This window comes from Dryas octopetala, chromosome 8, assembly GCF_963921425.1.
Source record: "Dryas octopetala chromosome 8, drDryOcto1.1, whole genome shotgun sequence".
Classification (NCBI taxonomy): domain Eukaryota; kingdom Viridiplantae; phylum Streptophyta; class Magnoliopsida; order Rosales; family Rosaceae; genus Dryas; species Dryas octopetala.
The window spans coordinates 4,857,640-4,873,742 of NC_141373.1; the positions used below are offsets into that span (position 1 = coordinate 4,857,640).

At 36.4% G+C, this 16,103-nt stretch overlaps 4 protein-coding genes across 4 annotated transcripts; all 4 read left to right on the forward strand.

Annotated features, from left to right (window-relative positions):
- Positions 1-1,572: 1,572 nt before the first annotated feature.
- LOC147276316 (uncharacterized) lies at positions 1,573-2,553 on the forward strand. The gene has a single exon (XM_086255083.1). The coding sequence runs from the start codon at positions 1,588-1,590 to the stop codon at positions 2,437-2,439; it is 852 nt and encodes a 283-aa protein (XP_086111209.1). The 5' UTR covers positions 1,573-1,587; the 3' UTR covers positions 2,440-2,553.
- A 1,727-nt stretch (positions 2,554-4,280) lies between these two features.
- LOC147276317 (uncharacterized) lies at positions 4,281-5,138 on the forward strand. Its single transcript, XM_086255787.1, has one exon. The coding sequence runs from the start codon at positions 4,296-4,298 to the stop codon at positions 5,136-5,138; it is 843 nt and encodes a 280-aa protein (XP_086111913.1). The 5' UTR covers positions 4,281-4,295.
- A 1,746-nt stretch (positions 5,139-6,884) lies between these two features.
- On the forward strand, positions 6,885-7,739 carry LOC147276318 (uncharacterized). Its single transcript, XM_086255786.1, has one exon. It carries the CDS (start codon positions 6,885-6,887, stop codon positions 7,737-7,739), a length of 855 nt encoding a protein of 284 aa, XP_086111912.1.
- Positions 7,740-11,309: 3,570 nt separating this feature from the next.
- Positions 11,310-12,946, forward strand: LOC147276319 (endochitinase 2-like). The gene is made up of 3 exons (XM_086255785.1): positions 11,310-11,745; positions 12,110-12,260; positions 12,350-12,946. Exons 1-3 carry the CDS (start codon positions 11,340-11,342, stop codon positions 12,750-12,752), a joined length of 960 nt encoding a protein of 319 aa, XP_086111911.1. The 5' UTR covers positions 11,310-11,339; the 3' UTR covers positions 12,753-12,946.
- Positions 12,947-16,103: the final 3,157 nt, after the last annotated feature.

Genomic DNA, 16,103 nt, shown 5'->3' on the forward strand with positions numbered 1-16,103 from the left:
GATAGGCAGATAGGTAGATAGCAGAGAACTTCAAAATAAGCATTTTCATGCTAAGTTTTATGAGGTGATGGGCTTCACCTTCGGGCTTTAACTCATGTAAATTAATTTACATCTTAATTATGTCAATTAACTAATGCTGGACATTTAGCTTCATCTCTGCCTTGTTTGTAGATCGAATATCTTCGATTACAATGACAGATAGTATTGAGAATTAATTTGTTTTCACGTGCAAACGTTTTACATAAAAATAACATTATTGGTGTTGCTTGAAACAGAAGAGAAAATATATAAATACACATTGGAAGACACTAAAGAATGGTTATTGCCTTTTACTTGGAAATGAGGAAAATGTGTCAATCCACTCGAGCCTTGCATATTTTATCACCACTGTTCCAAATATAATATTGCATGGTGTCAGAATAGAGCACCATCCTAAGGTTCAGATCCCAGTGATATGATTTTATTATTTTATGTGTAAAAACAATTGGGTATGAGTTGAGATGCCAAATGCATAGACATCATTGAGGTAACACTTTCTTTTTGTATTAGAGAAGGTTAAGAGATTCTCTTTGTTCCCCTCATTGTCTTCTACATATTAATAAGCAAGGAAGAGAGGAAAATCACTAGACTGAATTGTAAATTCAACTGAAAAACGTTCTCTTCTCAGGGTAGAAGAAAAAATGGCTGCCACAAAACCCAATTGCCATGCTCACTCTAACAGCTCGCCCGGAAGAACACACCCTCTCATTTCACAATTTAAATGAATGTCAAATCTGTCTATATATTTTAATTCCCAGTTATCTCTTAGGAAATAATCAAACACAGATAAGAAGAAACAAATCAATGGGACTAATACATGGCACTCACATGGAAGACTCAGATCGATCTCAAATCCTTCGAATTATAGCAACAATTGTGCTGGTTTTCCTTCTGTTTGGGAATCAGTACAAGTCATCAAGTCTGCTGCTTGCCATTTTTCTACAATATGGAAACACAATGCAAGGTCACAAATTAATGCAGGTTGCAGGTCTTGCATGCTCCTTGCGCAACAATCATGTCAAGAACCTGCAAAATAAAATGAATTAATTAATCATATAAATTGATCAGCATAATTGAATTTGTCTGTATAAGCTTAAGCATATAAGAAGGATAGCTAGGATGCATGGTTTTCACCTCTCCACGTATTAGTAGACACAGGGTCAATGCCACTCGTGCTATCGCATTTTTAATTTATAGATTGCTGTCCAATATGTTAATTATGATTGAATGATTGCTATATTATAATAGGATATATACTATGTGATTTTATATGCTATATTAATCAGTTCATGAGTTGGTATGCTGGTGCGGGAAGAGACATAGCATAAACATTGCCTAGCGAACATATATTTATAAATCCAAATTGAAGTCATGCATGTTACCGCTCACTGATGATTGAAGTGGATGAGATTCCTTGTCCCCTCCCTGAGCTCCCTCCACAAACACTATATATTAAGCAGATGCATATGGAAAGGAACACAACAGTCTGAATTGTACATTAACTACATCTACAAAGTCTTCTATCTTCTCACAAGACACAAAGAAGAAATGGCTTACCATACTCGCTCTAACAGCTTCCCCTCAAGGTCACACCCCATCAATGAAGAACTTGATGAACATTTGTGTAGATTGACATCTTCAGAAGCCACCTCCAGATCTTCATCATCAATAAGCCACAAACTAACTGGTCTCCAGGACTTGCATGATTGTGTTGATAGGTTGCTTCTATTGCCGCTCACTCAACAAGCCTTAGCCCAAGAGCACCATGAGAAATGGGCTAATGAGTTACTAGATGGCTCTCTCAGAATCTTGGATGTTTGTGGCACTGCCAAGGATGCCCTGTTGCAAACCAAGGAATGCGTACAGGAACTTCAATCAATTATACGAAGGCGCGGAGGTGAAAGTGCTAGCCTCACAAATGAGGTCAGGAAATACTTTATCTCCAGGAAGATGGTGAAGAAGGCAATTCATAAGGCTATGAGCAACCTGAAGGGAATGGCAAACAGATCCACTTTCTCTTCCCCCAACATGGACCATGAGACTATTTCCATTGTGAGCAAGTTGAGGGATGTTGAAGCAGTCACTCTCAAAGTGTTTGAATCACTGCTGTCCTTCATCAATGGGCCAAAGTCACAGCCAAGCAGCTGGTCATTGGTTTCTAAGATTATGCACTCGAAGAGAGTAGCTTGTGAGGAAGAAACAGAAGTAAATGAATTTGCAGAGGTGGATGCTTCATTGCACTCACTCATCAAGACAAGCAAATCTCATCCCAAGGATACTGCACACAACCAGCTTGACAAGCTGGAGTCATGCATTCAAGATCATGAAGAAGGACTTGAGTGCCTATTTAGGCAATTGATAAAAAAAAGAGTCTCCCTTCTCAACATCCTAAACCACTAGATATTAGCTTTTCGATTTTGTACATGAAAAACATACTTGTATACATCCTCTTTTATCAAATTGATATACATAATGATATACTCTTCTGCTCAAATTTTTACAATCTTTTTTCTATCTTCAAAAGCATTCATTTTCGGAGACCACAAGGTTAATTATACTGACCACCAAAAATTACTGCAAGTACAGAAACTAAACATTCTACCGTTTTGCTTCTAAATATTCAAATTATCTTCCAAAACATGGTGTGAATTTAGAAAATTAATGGAAAAATTGAATTCCTTCTAGACCAACTATAAGAAGAAGCTATGTTAATTACAAAGTCAATTCTGCTCTGTTAACTGAGAGTTAAATTCACAGGAGTTCTTGAAATCATAATTGAGGTCACATGGGATTTGGGAAAATGATATTAAATGTCAAGGCTGTCAAGATTCCAATTGTCTCAAGGGAGATAATGAATAATCACCAATTAATTACAATCAAAGGAAAGCATGCATGCAGTAAACATTACATCTTCATGTTAATAATGGTAGACATGAGGCTTCATCTCTGCCTTGTTTGTAGATCTAATATCTGGGATTACAACGGAAATTAGCACAGAAAATTAGTTTTTTTTTTTTTTTTTCACATGCAAACGTGCTGCATAAAAATAACATTATAGCCTTTATAGGTGTTACGTGAAACAGAATGGAAAATTTATAAATACACATGGGAAGACACTAAAGAATAGTTATTGCCTTTTTCTTAGAAATGAGGAAAAGGTGTCAATCCGCTCATGCCTTGCTTATTTTAACACCCTTGTTCAAAATATAATATAGCATGGCGTCAGTATCACATTCACAAATAATGTTATCAATTTCTGCTTGTATCAGAGAAGGTTGAGAGATTCTCTTTGTTCCCCTCATAGTCTTATATATATTATGCGAGGAAGAGATCAGGTAAATCACTAGACTCAATTGTACATTCAACTGAAATACCTTCTCTTCTCCTAGTAGGGAAAACAAAAATGACTGCCAACAAATCCAACTGACATGCTCACACAAACAGCTTGCCCTTAAGAACACACCCTCTCATATCACTATTTAAATGAATGTCAAACACAGATGAAAAGAAACAAACCAATGGGACAAATTGTTAAATACATGGCACTCACATAGAAGACTCAGATCTCAAACCCTTCTACTTATAACGACAATTGTGCTGGTTTTCTTTCTGTTTGGGGAACAGTACAAGTCATCAAGTCTGCTACTTACCATTTTAATTATATGGAAACACAATTCAACTATTCAAGGTCACAAATTAATTAGGTTGCACGTCTTGCATGCTCCTTGCGCAACAACCATGTCAAGAACCTGCAAAATAAAATGAATTAACTAATCATATAAATTGATCAGCATAATTGAATTTGTCTCTATAAGCTTAAGCATATGAGAAGGATAGGTAGGATTGCATGGTTTTCACCTCTCCACGTTAAGTAGACACAGGGTCAATGCCACTCGTGCTATCGCATTTTTAATTTATAGGTTGCTTTTCAATATGTAATTATGATTGAATGACTGCTATATTATCATAGGATACTATATGATTTATATGCTAAAATAATAAATTCATGAGTTGGTATGCTGGTGTGGGAAGAGACATTGCATAAATATTGCCTAGGGAACACATATATATAAATCCAAATTTGAAGTCATGCATGTTACCACCCACTGATGATTGAAGTGGATGAGATTCCTTGTCCCCTTCCTCAACAAACACTATATATGAATCAGATGCATATGGAAAGGAACACATCAGTTTGACTTGTACATTAACTACATCTACAAGGCCTTCTATCTTCTCACAAGAACAAAGAAGAAATGGCTTACCATACTCGCTCTAACAGCTTCCCCTCTAGGCCACACCCCATCATTGAAGAACTTGATGCACATTTGTGTAGATTGAGATCTTCAGAAGCCACCTCCACATCATCATCATCATCAATAAGCCACAAACTAACTGGTCTCCAAGACTTGCATGATTGTGTTGATAGGTTGCTCCTATTGCCGCTCACTCAACAAGCCTTAGCCCAAGAGCACCATGAGAAATGGGCTAATGAGCTTCTAGATGGTTCTCTCAGGATCTTGGATGTTTGTGGCACTGCCAAGGATGCCCTGTTGCAAACCAAGGAATGCGTACATGAACTTCAATCAATTATCCGAAGGCGGGGAGGTGATAGTTCTGGCCTCACAAGTGAGGTCAGGAAATACTTAAGCTCCAGGAAGATAGTGAAAAAGGCAATCGACAAGGCTATGGGGAATCTGAAGGAATCCACCTTTTCTTCCCGCAACAAAGACCGCGAGATTATTGCCATTATTAGTAAGTTGAGAGATGTTGAAGAAGTCACTCGCACAGTGTTTGAGTCGGTGCTGTCCTTCATCTCTGGGCCAAAGTCACAGCCAAGCAGCTGGTCATTGGTTTCCAAGATCATGCACTCAAAGACAGTAGCTTGTGAAGAAGAAGTAAATGAATTTACAGAGGCGGACGCTGCATTGCACTCACTCATCAAGACAAGCAAATCTCATCCCAAAAGTGCAGATAATGCACACAACCAGCTTGACAAGCTGGAGTCATGCATTCAAGATCAAGAAGAAGGACTTGAGTGCCTATTTAGGCAAATGATCAAAACAAGAGTTTCCCTGCTCAACATCCTAAACCACTAGATATTAGATTTTTTATTTTGTACACGAAGTACATACATGTATACATCCTCAGATATCAAATTGATATACATAATGATATACTCAAATTGACACTACTTCTTTTATCTCTTCACACGCATTCAATTCCGGATTCCACAAGGTTAATTTATTATCATGAATTCCTTCAAGTACAGAAACTAACATTCTATATATTCCAATTACCATCCTATTCATGGTGTTGGTGTCAATTTAGAAAATTAATGGAAAAGAAAAAGTACAAACGTTTGTGCAGCAGATTGAGACCAAGATTAGACACCACCGCGCCCCAAAAAAAAAAGCTACGTTAACTACAAAGTAAATTGTGCTATGTCAACTGAGAGGTAAATTCACAAGAGTTTCTGAAATTATAATTGAGGTCACATGGGATTACTGCAAATTATATCAAATGTCAAGCCTGTAAGATTCCAATTGTCTCAAAGGCAGATAATCAATAATCACTAAGTTATTGACATTCAAAGGTGGAGTTGAATCTTGATTATCACACGCTTTATGCACTAAACATGTGCTGGTTGCCTTTCCGTTAGGGGGACAACAGGATAATTTAGAAAGTCTATTATATGGTCATGCTTAATCCTTGCAATACATATTAATTATACAATCATTTTGATACCCATAAAATTGATATGATTTATCAATCAAAGTTTTATTTAAATATTATTTCCACATACCATTATTGCTATTGCATGAAAAGTAAAACAGAAGAAAAAAAGTATATAGATACACATGGGAAAAAGTATTTAGACACATGCATCACATTTTCTTGCATAATGAGGAAAAGGTGTCAATCCACTCTTGACTTGCTTATTTCATAGAATGGTGTCAAATCAATAATTAAACGCATGAGGCATTATCTTAAGGTTAGTTCATAATAACAAGTTTTCAGAAAAATTTAAATGAATGCCAAATCTGTCAATTTTCCATGGCAGACAAATAAATTTACTTTCATGTGCAAATGTGTCAAACCATTATTGCTATTGCATGAAACAGAGGAGGGAAAATAAATACAGATGAGAAAGACACTAAAGAATAGGTATTGTTATTACCTTTTCTTGTATGAGGAAAAGGTTCGACCCATATATAATAAAATTGTATGGAGCATTATCTAAGCAGAAGGTTCAGATGCTTAGTGATTATATATAATTGGGTATGATTTGAGAAGCTAGTGATGGGGAGACATTGCATAGCTAACCAGCCACTTACCACTTTTCTACACTATGAAAACACAATGCATGGTCACAAATTAATGCAGAATGCAGATCTTGCCGGCTCCTTGCTAAACAATCATGTCAAGGACCTGCAAAATAAGATGAGTTTACCAATCACATACATTGAACAGAATAATTGAGTTTGCATGTATAGACTTAAGCATATATGAAGGATGGTTTTTGCCACATGTATTAGATGTTAATTATTGAATGATTGTTACATTATAATACGATACTCTAAGGTTCAATATGCAAAATTAATCAGTTCATGAGTTGGTATGCTGGGGTGGGAAGAGACATTGCATAAACATTGCCAAGGGAACATTTAGATCCAAATCAAAATCATGTTACCACTCACTGATTATTGAAGTAGATGAGATTCCATGTCCCCCTCCTCAACCAACACTATATATTATGCAGATGCATATGGAAAGGAACTCATCACTCGGAATTGTACATAAATTACAAGGTCTTCTATCTTCCCACAAAACACAAAGAAGAAATGGCAAACCACACTCGCTCTAACAGCTTCCCCTCTAGGCCACACCCCATCATTGAAGAACTTGATCAACATTTGTGTAGATTGAGATCTTCAGAAGCCACCTCCACATCATCATCATCATCAATAAGCCACAAACTAACTGGTCTCCAAGACTTGCATGATTGTGTTGACGGGTTGCTTCAATTGCCGCTCACTCAACAAGCCTTAGCCCAAGAGCACCATGAGAAATGGGCTAATGAGCTACTAGATGGCTCTCTCAGAATCTTGGATGTTTGTGGCACTGCCAAGGATGCCCTGTTGCAAACCAAGGAATGCATACAGGAACTTCAATCAATTATCCGAAGGCGGGGAGGTGAAAGTTCTGGCCTCACAAGTGAGGTCAGGAAATACTTAACCTCCAGGAAGATGGTGAAAAAGGCAATCCACAAGGCAATGGGGAATCTGAAGGAATCCACCTTCTCTTCCCTCAACAAAGACCACGAGACTATTGCCATTGTTAGCAAGTTGAGAGATGTTGAAGCGGTCACTCGCACAGTGCTTGAATCAGTGCTGTCCTTGGTCCAAAGTCACAGCCCAAAGTCACAGCCAAGCAGCTGGTCCTTGGTTTCCAAGATCATGCACTCAAACAGAGTGGCTTGTGAGGAAGAAATAGAAGTAAATGAATTTGCAAAGGTGGATGCTGCATTGCACTCACTCATCAAGACAAGCAAATCTCATCACAAAACAGCAGATAATGCACACAACCAGCTTGACAAACTGGAGTCATGCATTCAGGATCAGGAAGGAGGACTAGAGTGCCTATTTAGACAATTGATCAAAACAAGAGTCTCCCTTCTCAACATCCTAAACCACTAGATTTTAGCTTTTTGACTTTGTATATGAAAAACATGTATACATCTTTTGATATCAAAGTGATACAGTCTTTTGAGTATATATTTGCTTCCTCCATTTCATGAGCGTTTATTGCACAAAATCTTTGATGAGCATTTCAATATTTCATTGGAAAAGAAACTATTATTAGTTCAATCTTTTGGGGTTTCTAGGTTGCACTAATGCCACTAATTAAACCCAATTGAATTTCTAATTTAACAATAATGAATAATTTTCTCAGTTCTTCCATAAGCAAACAAACCCATGTGAATTTTTAGGCCACAGCAATCATCAAAATAATTATAAAATAAAAAGAAGTCATCTTAAAAAACAGAGCTGGGCACCCATGTGATTTTGATTAGCAATTTGAGTGAATATCAAACTTCAGAGTTGTCAAGATTCTTCTTGTCTCAACAAAAATGATCATACACACTCAAAACTGAATGGCATTTACCTTAATTGGTCACAGCTTACACGTGTTAAGCAATGAAAACAGTGCTGGCTAGTTTTCTGTTACAGGGACAATGGAATCAAGTTCCAATCTCTTGCTGTTCCTCTACATAATGGAAACACATGTTAAACTCATCTTTGCAGTTTCTGTCTGCCTCTTCCACAGCAATCACCTCTGGAGTCTGGACAAGTTTCAAGAGTGAACAAGTAAACCATCTTTAAAAATTTTGGTGAGCTAAGTGGCCAAAAAAAAAAAAAAAAATTGGTGAGCTTCCATTGGAAGGACAAAGCAAGTTTCAGATGGGCTGAAACACAAGTCTAGTACTGTCAGCTGCAGCCCAAAAAGTGTCAACTCTAAACAGGCCTAAATGGTCCAATTGGCCTGCTGAACTTTTCAACTTGAACAACCCACATCCACTGAGAAAACAAGTCATCAGAAATAAAGTTGGGGATAAAAAGCAAAAAGTTGGGTCTAAATAGACCCATCCACCCTTTGGTATAAGATGGAATAATTCCCAAGTATATGCCAAATCATATTCTTAACAAATCACATAGTATAATGATTGATGATGGGGTAGGAAGCTGGGACTTTTCAACCTTGAAGTTAATTTATTTTTCTTGAATGTTATAGTTTGTCATGTATGGTTAGATGCGGTTGCCGGTCCTTCTTGGTTAGGCCCGACTTTGTATAAGGATTATCATGATTTAATAAAACAATTCTCATTCCAAAAAAAAAATGTTATAGTTTGCCTAATTTTCACCTTGCAAGTTACCATCAATCAAACACATGGATATTGAAAAGGAGTTACCCAATTTATATGTAATAAAGCATGCATTTTAGTAGAAAAATGGCCAACCTTAGAACTAAATTTGACACGAATCCTAAGCTGGAAAGTTACTATGAAAAGAAGAAAAAAATGTTTGTTTCTTATTAATGCAATACATAAAATTTATTGCAAAGCAGATAAAGAAAAGGTCATTTTCATAAGCCTAAATGGTGTTCAAGATAAGGGTGGTATTGTAGCCGACACATTCATCTTGGAAGTCAATCCATTAAACTAAGATAATAGAGTAGGTGGGGTCAATAATCAATTAAAGTGGTCCAAGTGCAAGGCATCAAAACCAAATTCTGAACTTCATAGCAGCCACTTTTCTACTTTTGGATAGAAATGCATTGAATAGTATATCACATTTCTAATAGAAGTGTGATCCACTTGTATACTCTTATAATCAACGAAGAATTCAAGAATCACTATGACAATCATATAGATACATAATAGCAAAAAATTAGGGTTATAAATGAGTTGTTTATGTTAGACAGTTGAGAATATATATGATATATCGTTTCATTTGCCTATCCGGTATATATTGATATTACCACAGATTAAATTTATTTGAGAATACTTCATACAAAATACTTTTAATAAGTTATGCACTCGTATTTTTCTAATCCGTTAGCTCATTCATTTCGCTACATACACTAATAAATTTAAAAAGATTTTTGGCACCGCAATAAATTTGACAAGCACACGCAAAGAGCAAGCCCAATGCACTGGTTGAAGTGCAAGACTTGCAACTTTTGCTGAAATGGGTATTCCCAATGCATGGGTCAACTTGGTGTAGTTGCACTTCAAAGTTCATCTCAATGAAGTTTCAGTTGAGTTGAACTGGCTCAGTACATGAGGCCAAGCCAAAAAGTGAAGGGTAGAGCCTAGAGGTGATGTGCAAGAGCTGGTGAGATGGCAAGGAAGAGGGACCTACGGTACTTAATTTGCAGCTGGGTTGGATGTTAGAAACTTAGAAAGTAGACATGTGACACTTAGATGTAGAAAATGTCAATATTTACAATAAGTTGCAACTATGGAGTTGCACTCCCCATTGGGAACCCACATTTGGGGTTCAACTCTAAAGTAGAAAATGAGTTGCAACTAATGCAACTTTAATATAAAAAATTGCCTTGAACTGCAACCCGCATTGCGGCATTGGGGTTTGCTCGAATGAACCAAAATGTACGTCCAAATGCAACAGAAGCAGGCAGAGTCTTGCCTATTTTATTTCTTTGTGAACGTCATGCTTCTTCATTCAGGTTCGTCAGTGACTTCATCTGGAGATCTCTCTACCCAGTCTCATGTGTACAGTATATCCATATAAGTTCACTTTTGCTTATATTATTATATGTATTTCTGGCTAAGTATTTTATTATTTAACTTTTGAAATTATGTGCACTCTCTGTTTAATTGGGGATTTGAAACTTTATGCATAGAGACATGAATATCAATCACTCACGTATCCTCATAACTAGCATTCATGAACAAGAAGTTTAAAAAGGCCCTAGAAGCCGCCCTCATTACCGTGCCCATATTTTCTTTTCGGATAATGTTAGATGTACTATAGTTTTTAATACCACATTTTTATTGGCTTTTTAATAAAAGTGAATATATAAGTAGATATCACTTTTATAGAATTGTGGACATCACTTCTACACATATGATGTAAAAAATAAAATTTTAATTCTCTTTTTGTTTTGTTTTTTATGTTTTTAATTTCAACCGTATAATATAAATTTAATAATTTATGTAACTTTATTCACAATTAAAAAAGTGTTAAAAATCTATTTCATTTTTTTTCTTTATCTTTTTTTTTGGGGGGGGAGGAGGGGGGGCCAGGACAGAGACATGAATGTCAATTACTCACGTATCCTCATAACTAGCATTCATGAACAACAAGTTAAAAAAGGCCCTAGAAGCCGCCCTCATCACCATGCCCATAATTTTTTATTTCTCCTTTTAATTTATCTTATTTATCTTAATCGTATAATATAAATTTAATGGTTTATAAATTTCATTCACACTCAAAAAAATACTAAAAAACCATTTTCTTTTTTATTTCTTACTCTTGAATAGTAAATATAGGACTTAAATAAACAAAAACAAGCAGAAATCCGAATCCTAAAAATATAGTCTAGCATTTTTGTTTTCTTTTATCTTTCATGAATTACTAGATAAGACTGAAAATTGTAGTAGCAACCCACCATTGTTGACTTAACTTTTCCACCGCTCTATATATATATACCCCTCATGCATCCACTCTCAAACATCAACCAAAACACAAATAAACGAATTAATAGCATCGAAAATGTGGTGTTGGGGTTTGTTGTTGGTTTCTGTTGTGTTGTCCTCCATCCAAGGAGGCTCAGCAGAGCAGTGTGGAAGGCAGGCTGGGGGTGCTGTGTGCCCGGGAGGGCAATGCTGCAGCCAGTACGGGTGGTGTGGCAGCGGCGGTGATTACTGTGGCACTGGCTGTCAAAGCCAATGCGGCGGTGCTAGCGGTGGGGACATTGGGAGTCTGGTGTCGAGTGGCACCTTCGATCAGATGCTTAAGCATCGAAATGATGGTGGTTGCCCTGCCAAAGGCTTTTATACCTACAATGCTTTCATTGCGGCTGCCAAGGCCTTCCCTGCCTTTGCTACTACAGGCGACACCGCCACCCGTAAAAGGGAGATTGCTGCTTTCTTAGGCCAAACCTCCCATGAAACCACCGGTCAGTAATTCATTTACTTAAGCAGCTGCAGAGCAGCACAAGCTAGCTACATACATGTACTTTAGGCTAAACTAAAATTTTGGTTATAATTACGATCAGATTACAATTTTTGTCAATTAAATTGAAAAATCTGCACGTGTTGCTCGCACATATTCATGTATCTGTGCAATTAACCCACATAGAATTACTAATAATAGCTTTGCATGTGAGTAACGCGTGTGCATTTTAAATTTTATTTAAAATATACTAATTTCAGCATTTGAACGCTCACTCACATTTCGCATGAATAAATCTTCCAATTTTTGTGCGGCACTATGAGCAAAATTTTTTAATTGAATTGTATGTTTGCATGGTGATTGTGCAGGGGGATGGGCAAGCGCACCAGATGGTCCATACTCTTGGGGATATTGCTATGTGAAGGAGCAAAACCCATCAACTTACTGTGCCTCGGATCCCAATTATCCATGTGCCTCTGGAAAGCAGTATTATGGCCGTGGTCCAATTCAACTTTCTTGGTAAGCAAGCATATATACCTAAATTTTGTCCCACATCGAAATTATGTACCAAGATTAATGACATTTACACTATCACAACATATATATAGGAACTACAACTATGGACAGTGTGGAAAAGCCATAGGGGCAGACCTATTGAAAAACCCAGACCTTGTTTCCTCAGACCCTGTCATTGCCTTCAAGACAGCACTCTGGTTCTGGATGACCCCACAGTCTCCCAAGCCCTCGTGCCACGACGTGATCACCGGCCGGTGGAGTCCGTCCGGGGCGGACAAATCGGCTGGACGGAACCCAGGTTATGGGGTCATCACAAACATTATCAATGGTGGACTTGAGTGTGGTAAGGGTCGGACTGCTCAGGTGGAGGATCGCATTGGGTTCTTTAAGAGGTATTGTGACTTGCTTGGGATTGGGTATGGTAACAACCTTGACTGCTACAACCAGAGGTCTTTTGGGAATGGACTCAATGTTATTGAAATGCCCCACAATTAATTGTGGCCTAGTCAATGTATGAGTTTTTTGTTTTGTTTTTGGGGGTTTTGTTGTCACTATACTTGTGACACTGCTTCATGTTATAGATATGTAGTTAATTAGTTATGAGAATAAAAGGCACATATGATCGCCCCATGATTCTATTTTTACATTTGCAATAACTTTAAGAATTTAACTAGTTATTAATTTAAAAATATTTCTCTCCACAGTTTGAGTTGTTACAAATTCAAAGGTTTATCTATTTTAATCATTTTGTTACTAATATCCTTGTCATAAAAGAAAAATTGTGAAAACTTGGGTGCATTGATAAAAATATTTGGGTTCATTTAGAATTTCACGTAGGCTTTTTGATGGTCTTTGTTGGGCCAAAAAGGTAGGGAAAATTTGGAACTAGCTTTTTTTTTATTTTTTTTTTTATTAAGACTTTTTGTTCTTTTGTTTTTAAAGAGTTTTAGAATACAACTCCGGAAACTACCCGAGCCCCTCTTTTAATAGTGTTTAAACTCTATCAAGTAGAGAGGCCAAAAAAACAAATTCTGTCATATAGTATTTGAAGGGGATTCGAGCACTACTTGAGGAGAGTTTGAGTGTAATTAAAATTTATTTTTCTAAATTAAACTTCTAAAAAAATGTCTTCAAATATCACAAGTTTGACTAATTTTACAAAAATCCTTGAAAGGGTTTTATCAAATAGTTAACAAAACTAAAAGAGAAAAGGGTCAAAATAATAACACTTTGTGGCCATGGAGAAAGCAAGCCCGATTACGACATGGTCAGCATTTCTGCTTCAATAGCAAAATACGTATCTTTAATTTTTAACTAATAACCAGGGGTATTTATCTGACACAAAAAAAAAAAAAAAAGCACAATGTGAAACAAATTAGCAATTCTCCATTAATTACCACCATATTTTGAAGTACAAGGAGGCCCAATTTTTCATATATAGGCCATTCTAGTTTTGTCTATGAGACCTCTCCTACTTACCATTGAACAATGTAAAAAGATAGCATTGCTCTCCTTCAAGAGAAACAACAAGAATTGAAATGGATTCTGCTGCTGTGATATTGTTAGTGAAGCAAGGTAATATTGATTTACAAGGAGCTTAGTTAAGGCTTGTAAGGAGCTTCGGTTGAGGAACTGGAGGTGTGAGTTGGGCCATATTTACAAGGAGAAGAATTGTGGGGCTGATGGCTTGGGAATTTTGGTCACTCCTTGGATCTTGGGCTCATTGTTTTGGACACCTTGCCTGATTGCTGTGAGCCTCTCCATTGAGGATTTAGTTGGGTACAATAGGGCATTAGGGCCCATTTTCTTTCTAGTTAGTTCTATTTGTTGGACCTAAAGCTGTTCTTTAACTAGAACAGTAAACACTTGACCATTGACAAAAGCTATATAGTGCCTAGGATTTGAATGAATATGTCAAATAATTTAATGAAGAAAATGAATAACTTATTCTAATTTGAAGAAAGAAGATGGATTAGCGAGGAGAAACTTATCCCCATGAATCTCTCATTTTTGTGGGGATTGGAAGCGATAAGTTTTCCCTTATAACTAATTTATCTTCTTTTCATCTTGTTCCTTGAAGTTAGAAGCTTCTTATTTGAATACACATGAATCTAGCAATTTAATATATCAAAATCAATCCTAAACATCAAACGAGACAAGTCTATAACTATCTCTTTTGCACTCAACTTATAAACTCTTTTTTCTGAGTGAGGGATGACAAAATATCCTAATTGTTAAGATGTGACCAAAATTTATCTACACTACCCTACTTTATTTTATACTACACATCAAGATCAAAGTAATTAAACCATTCTTAAAAGGGATAACTTTTGCTAAAAAGTAAAAACTAAAAGAGATTACTATTGATCAAGGTAGATCATTTAGTATGTGGTTTAATAATTTGAACAATTTAAATTTTTTGATTCCTGTAAAAGAATTATCTCTACAAAAATTCAATAAAATTAAAAATAATTTTTGTCATTTAATTATTGAACTTTTCAGTATTTATTCGAAAACACATGCAAGTGTTCTTTTTCGCTCATTTATTTTTAGATAATTATATAATTATATTTGATTCATTTTTTATAAGAATATCTGTAAATGATGACCAACCAATTAAGAGTCGAAGCCATTTGCAAATATTTTTGTTTGTATCAAACAACATAAAGTTTTTGGCAATATTGCCAAAACTCAAAAGCACTTCCAAACGCACCATTAATTCCTTCCCCTTCACCTCCGTGGCCTCCAACACGGCCTCCCAGCTCGCGAAGAAGATAACTTAACATGCACACATACTAGTATAACAAATGAATCAAAACCAGTGCATAAACTGCCAGAATCTTAATTGGTTATTTTATTTCTTTGTGAACCTCGTGGCTTCTTGATTCATGGGTGAGTGGCACAATTCAGGTTGGTTTTGATATTTGGGGATTTGATCGAACTTATATGCATGGAGAAATAAGAGGATTGAATATCAATCAATCATGTGTCGTCATAACTAAGCATTCATGAACATCAAGTTAAAAGAAAGCCCCAAAAACCCCCTCATCAATATCATCCCCATAGAACACCATTCTTTTCTTTAACAATTGTCTTAGGTCAAAAATATGAATTTGAATTCTCTACTTGTCTTTGTTTTAATTTTAAACGTGTAATATAAAATGAATGGTTTATATAACTCCATTCACATTAAAAAATGCTACGACTTCGATCATTTCATCATTTGCTTTTTACTTTTGAATAATAAATACACAATTATAATTAAAATTAAGCAAAAGAAAAAAAAAAGGATCCGGATCCAAAAATATGAACCTAAATTATTGATACTTGCACTACCAAAACATATATACAGGAACTATAACTATGGAGAATGTGGACAAGCCAAAGAGTTAGACCTATTGCTACAGACCCTCTCATTGCCTTGAAGACAGCATTTTGGTTCTGGATGACCCCACAGTCACCCAAGCCCTCATGCCATGCTGTGATCACCGGCCAATGGACTAGCTCCTTCGGTTCCGGGGTACAGATTCACCACAAACATCATCAATGGTGGGCTTGAATGTGGTCAGGGTTGGAATGCTAAGGTGGAGGATCGCAATGGGTTCTATAAGAGGTAATGTGATTTGCTTGGGACTGAATATATATGGTGACAACCTTTGAATGCATGCTACACTCAAAAACAACAATGTCATTCAATTGCCACAAGATCGAGTCAATGTCATTGGATCAAGAGCCATTGTAATATGAGTTTTCCTTTTTGTTTGGGGATGGTGTTGTCACCACACTCGTAGCACTGCCTCATGTGATGGATAAGGCGCCATCATGCTTTTTTTCAGCATTTGTTAT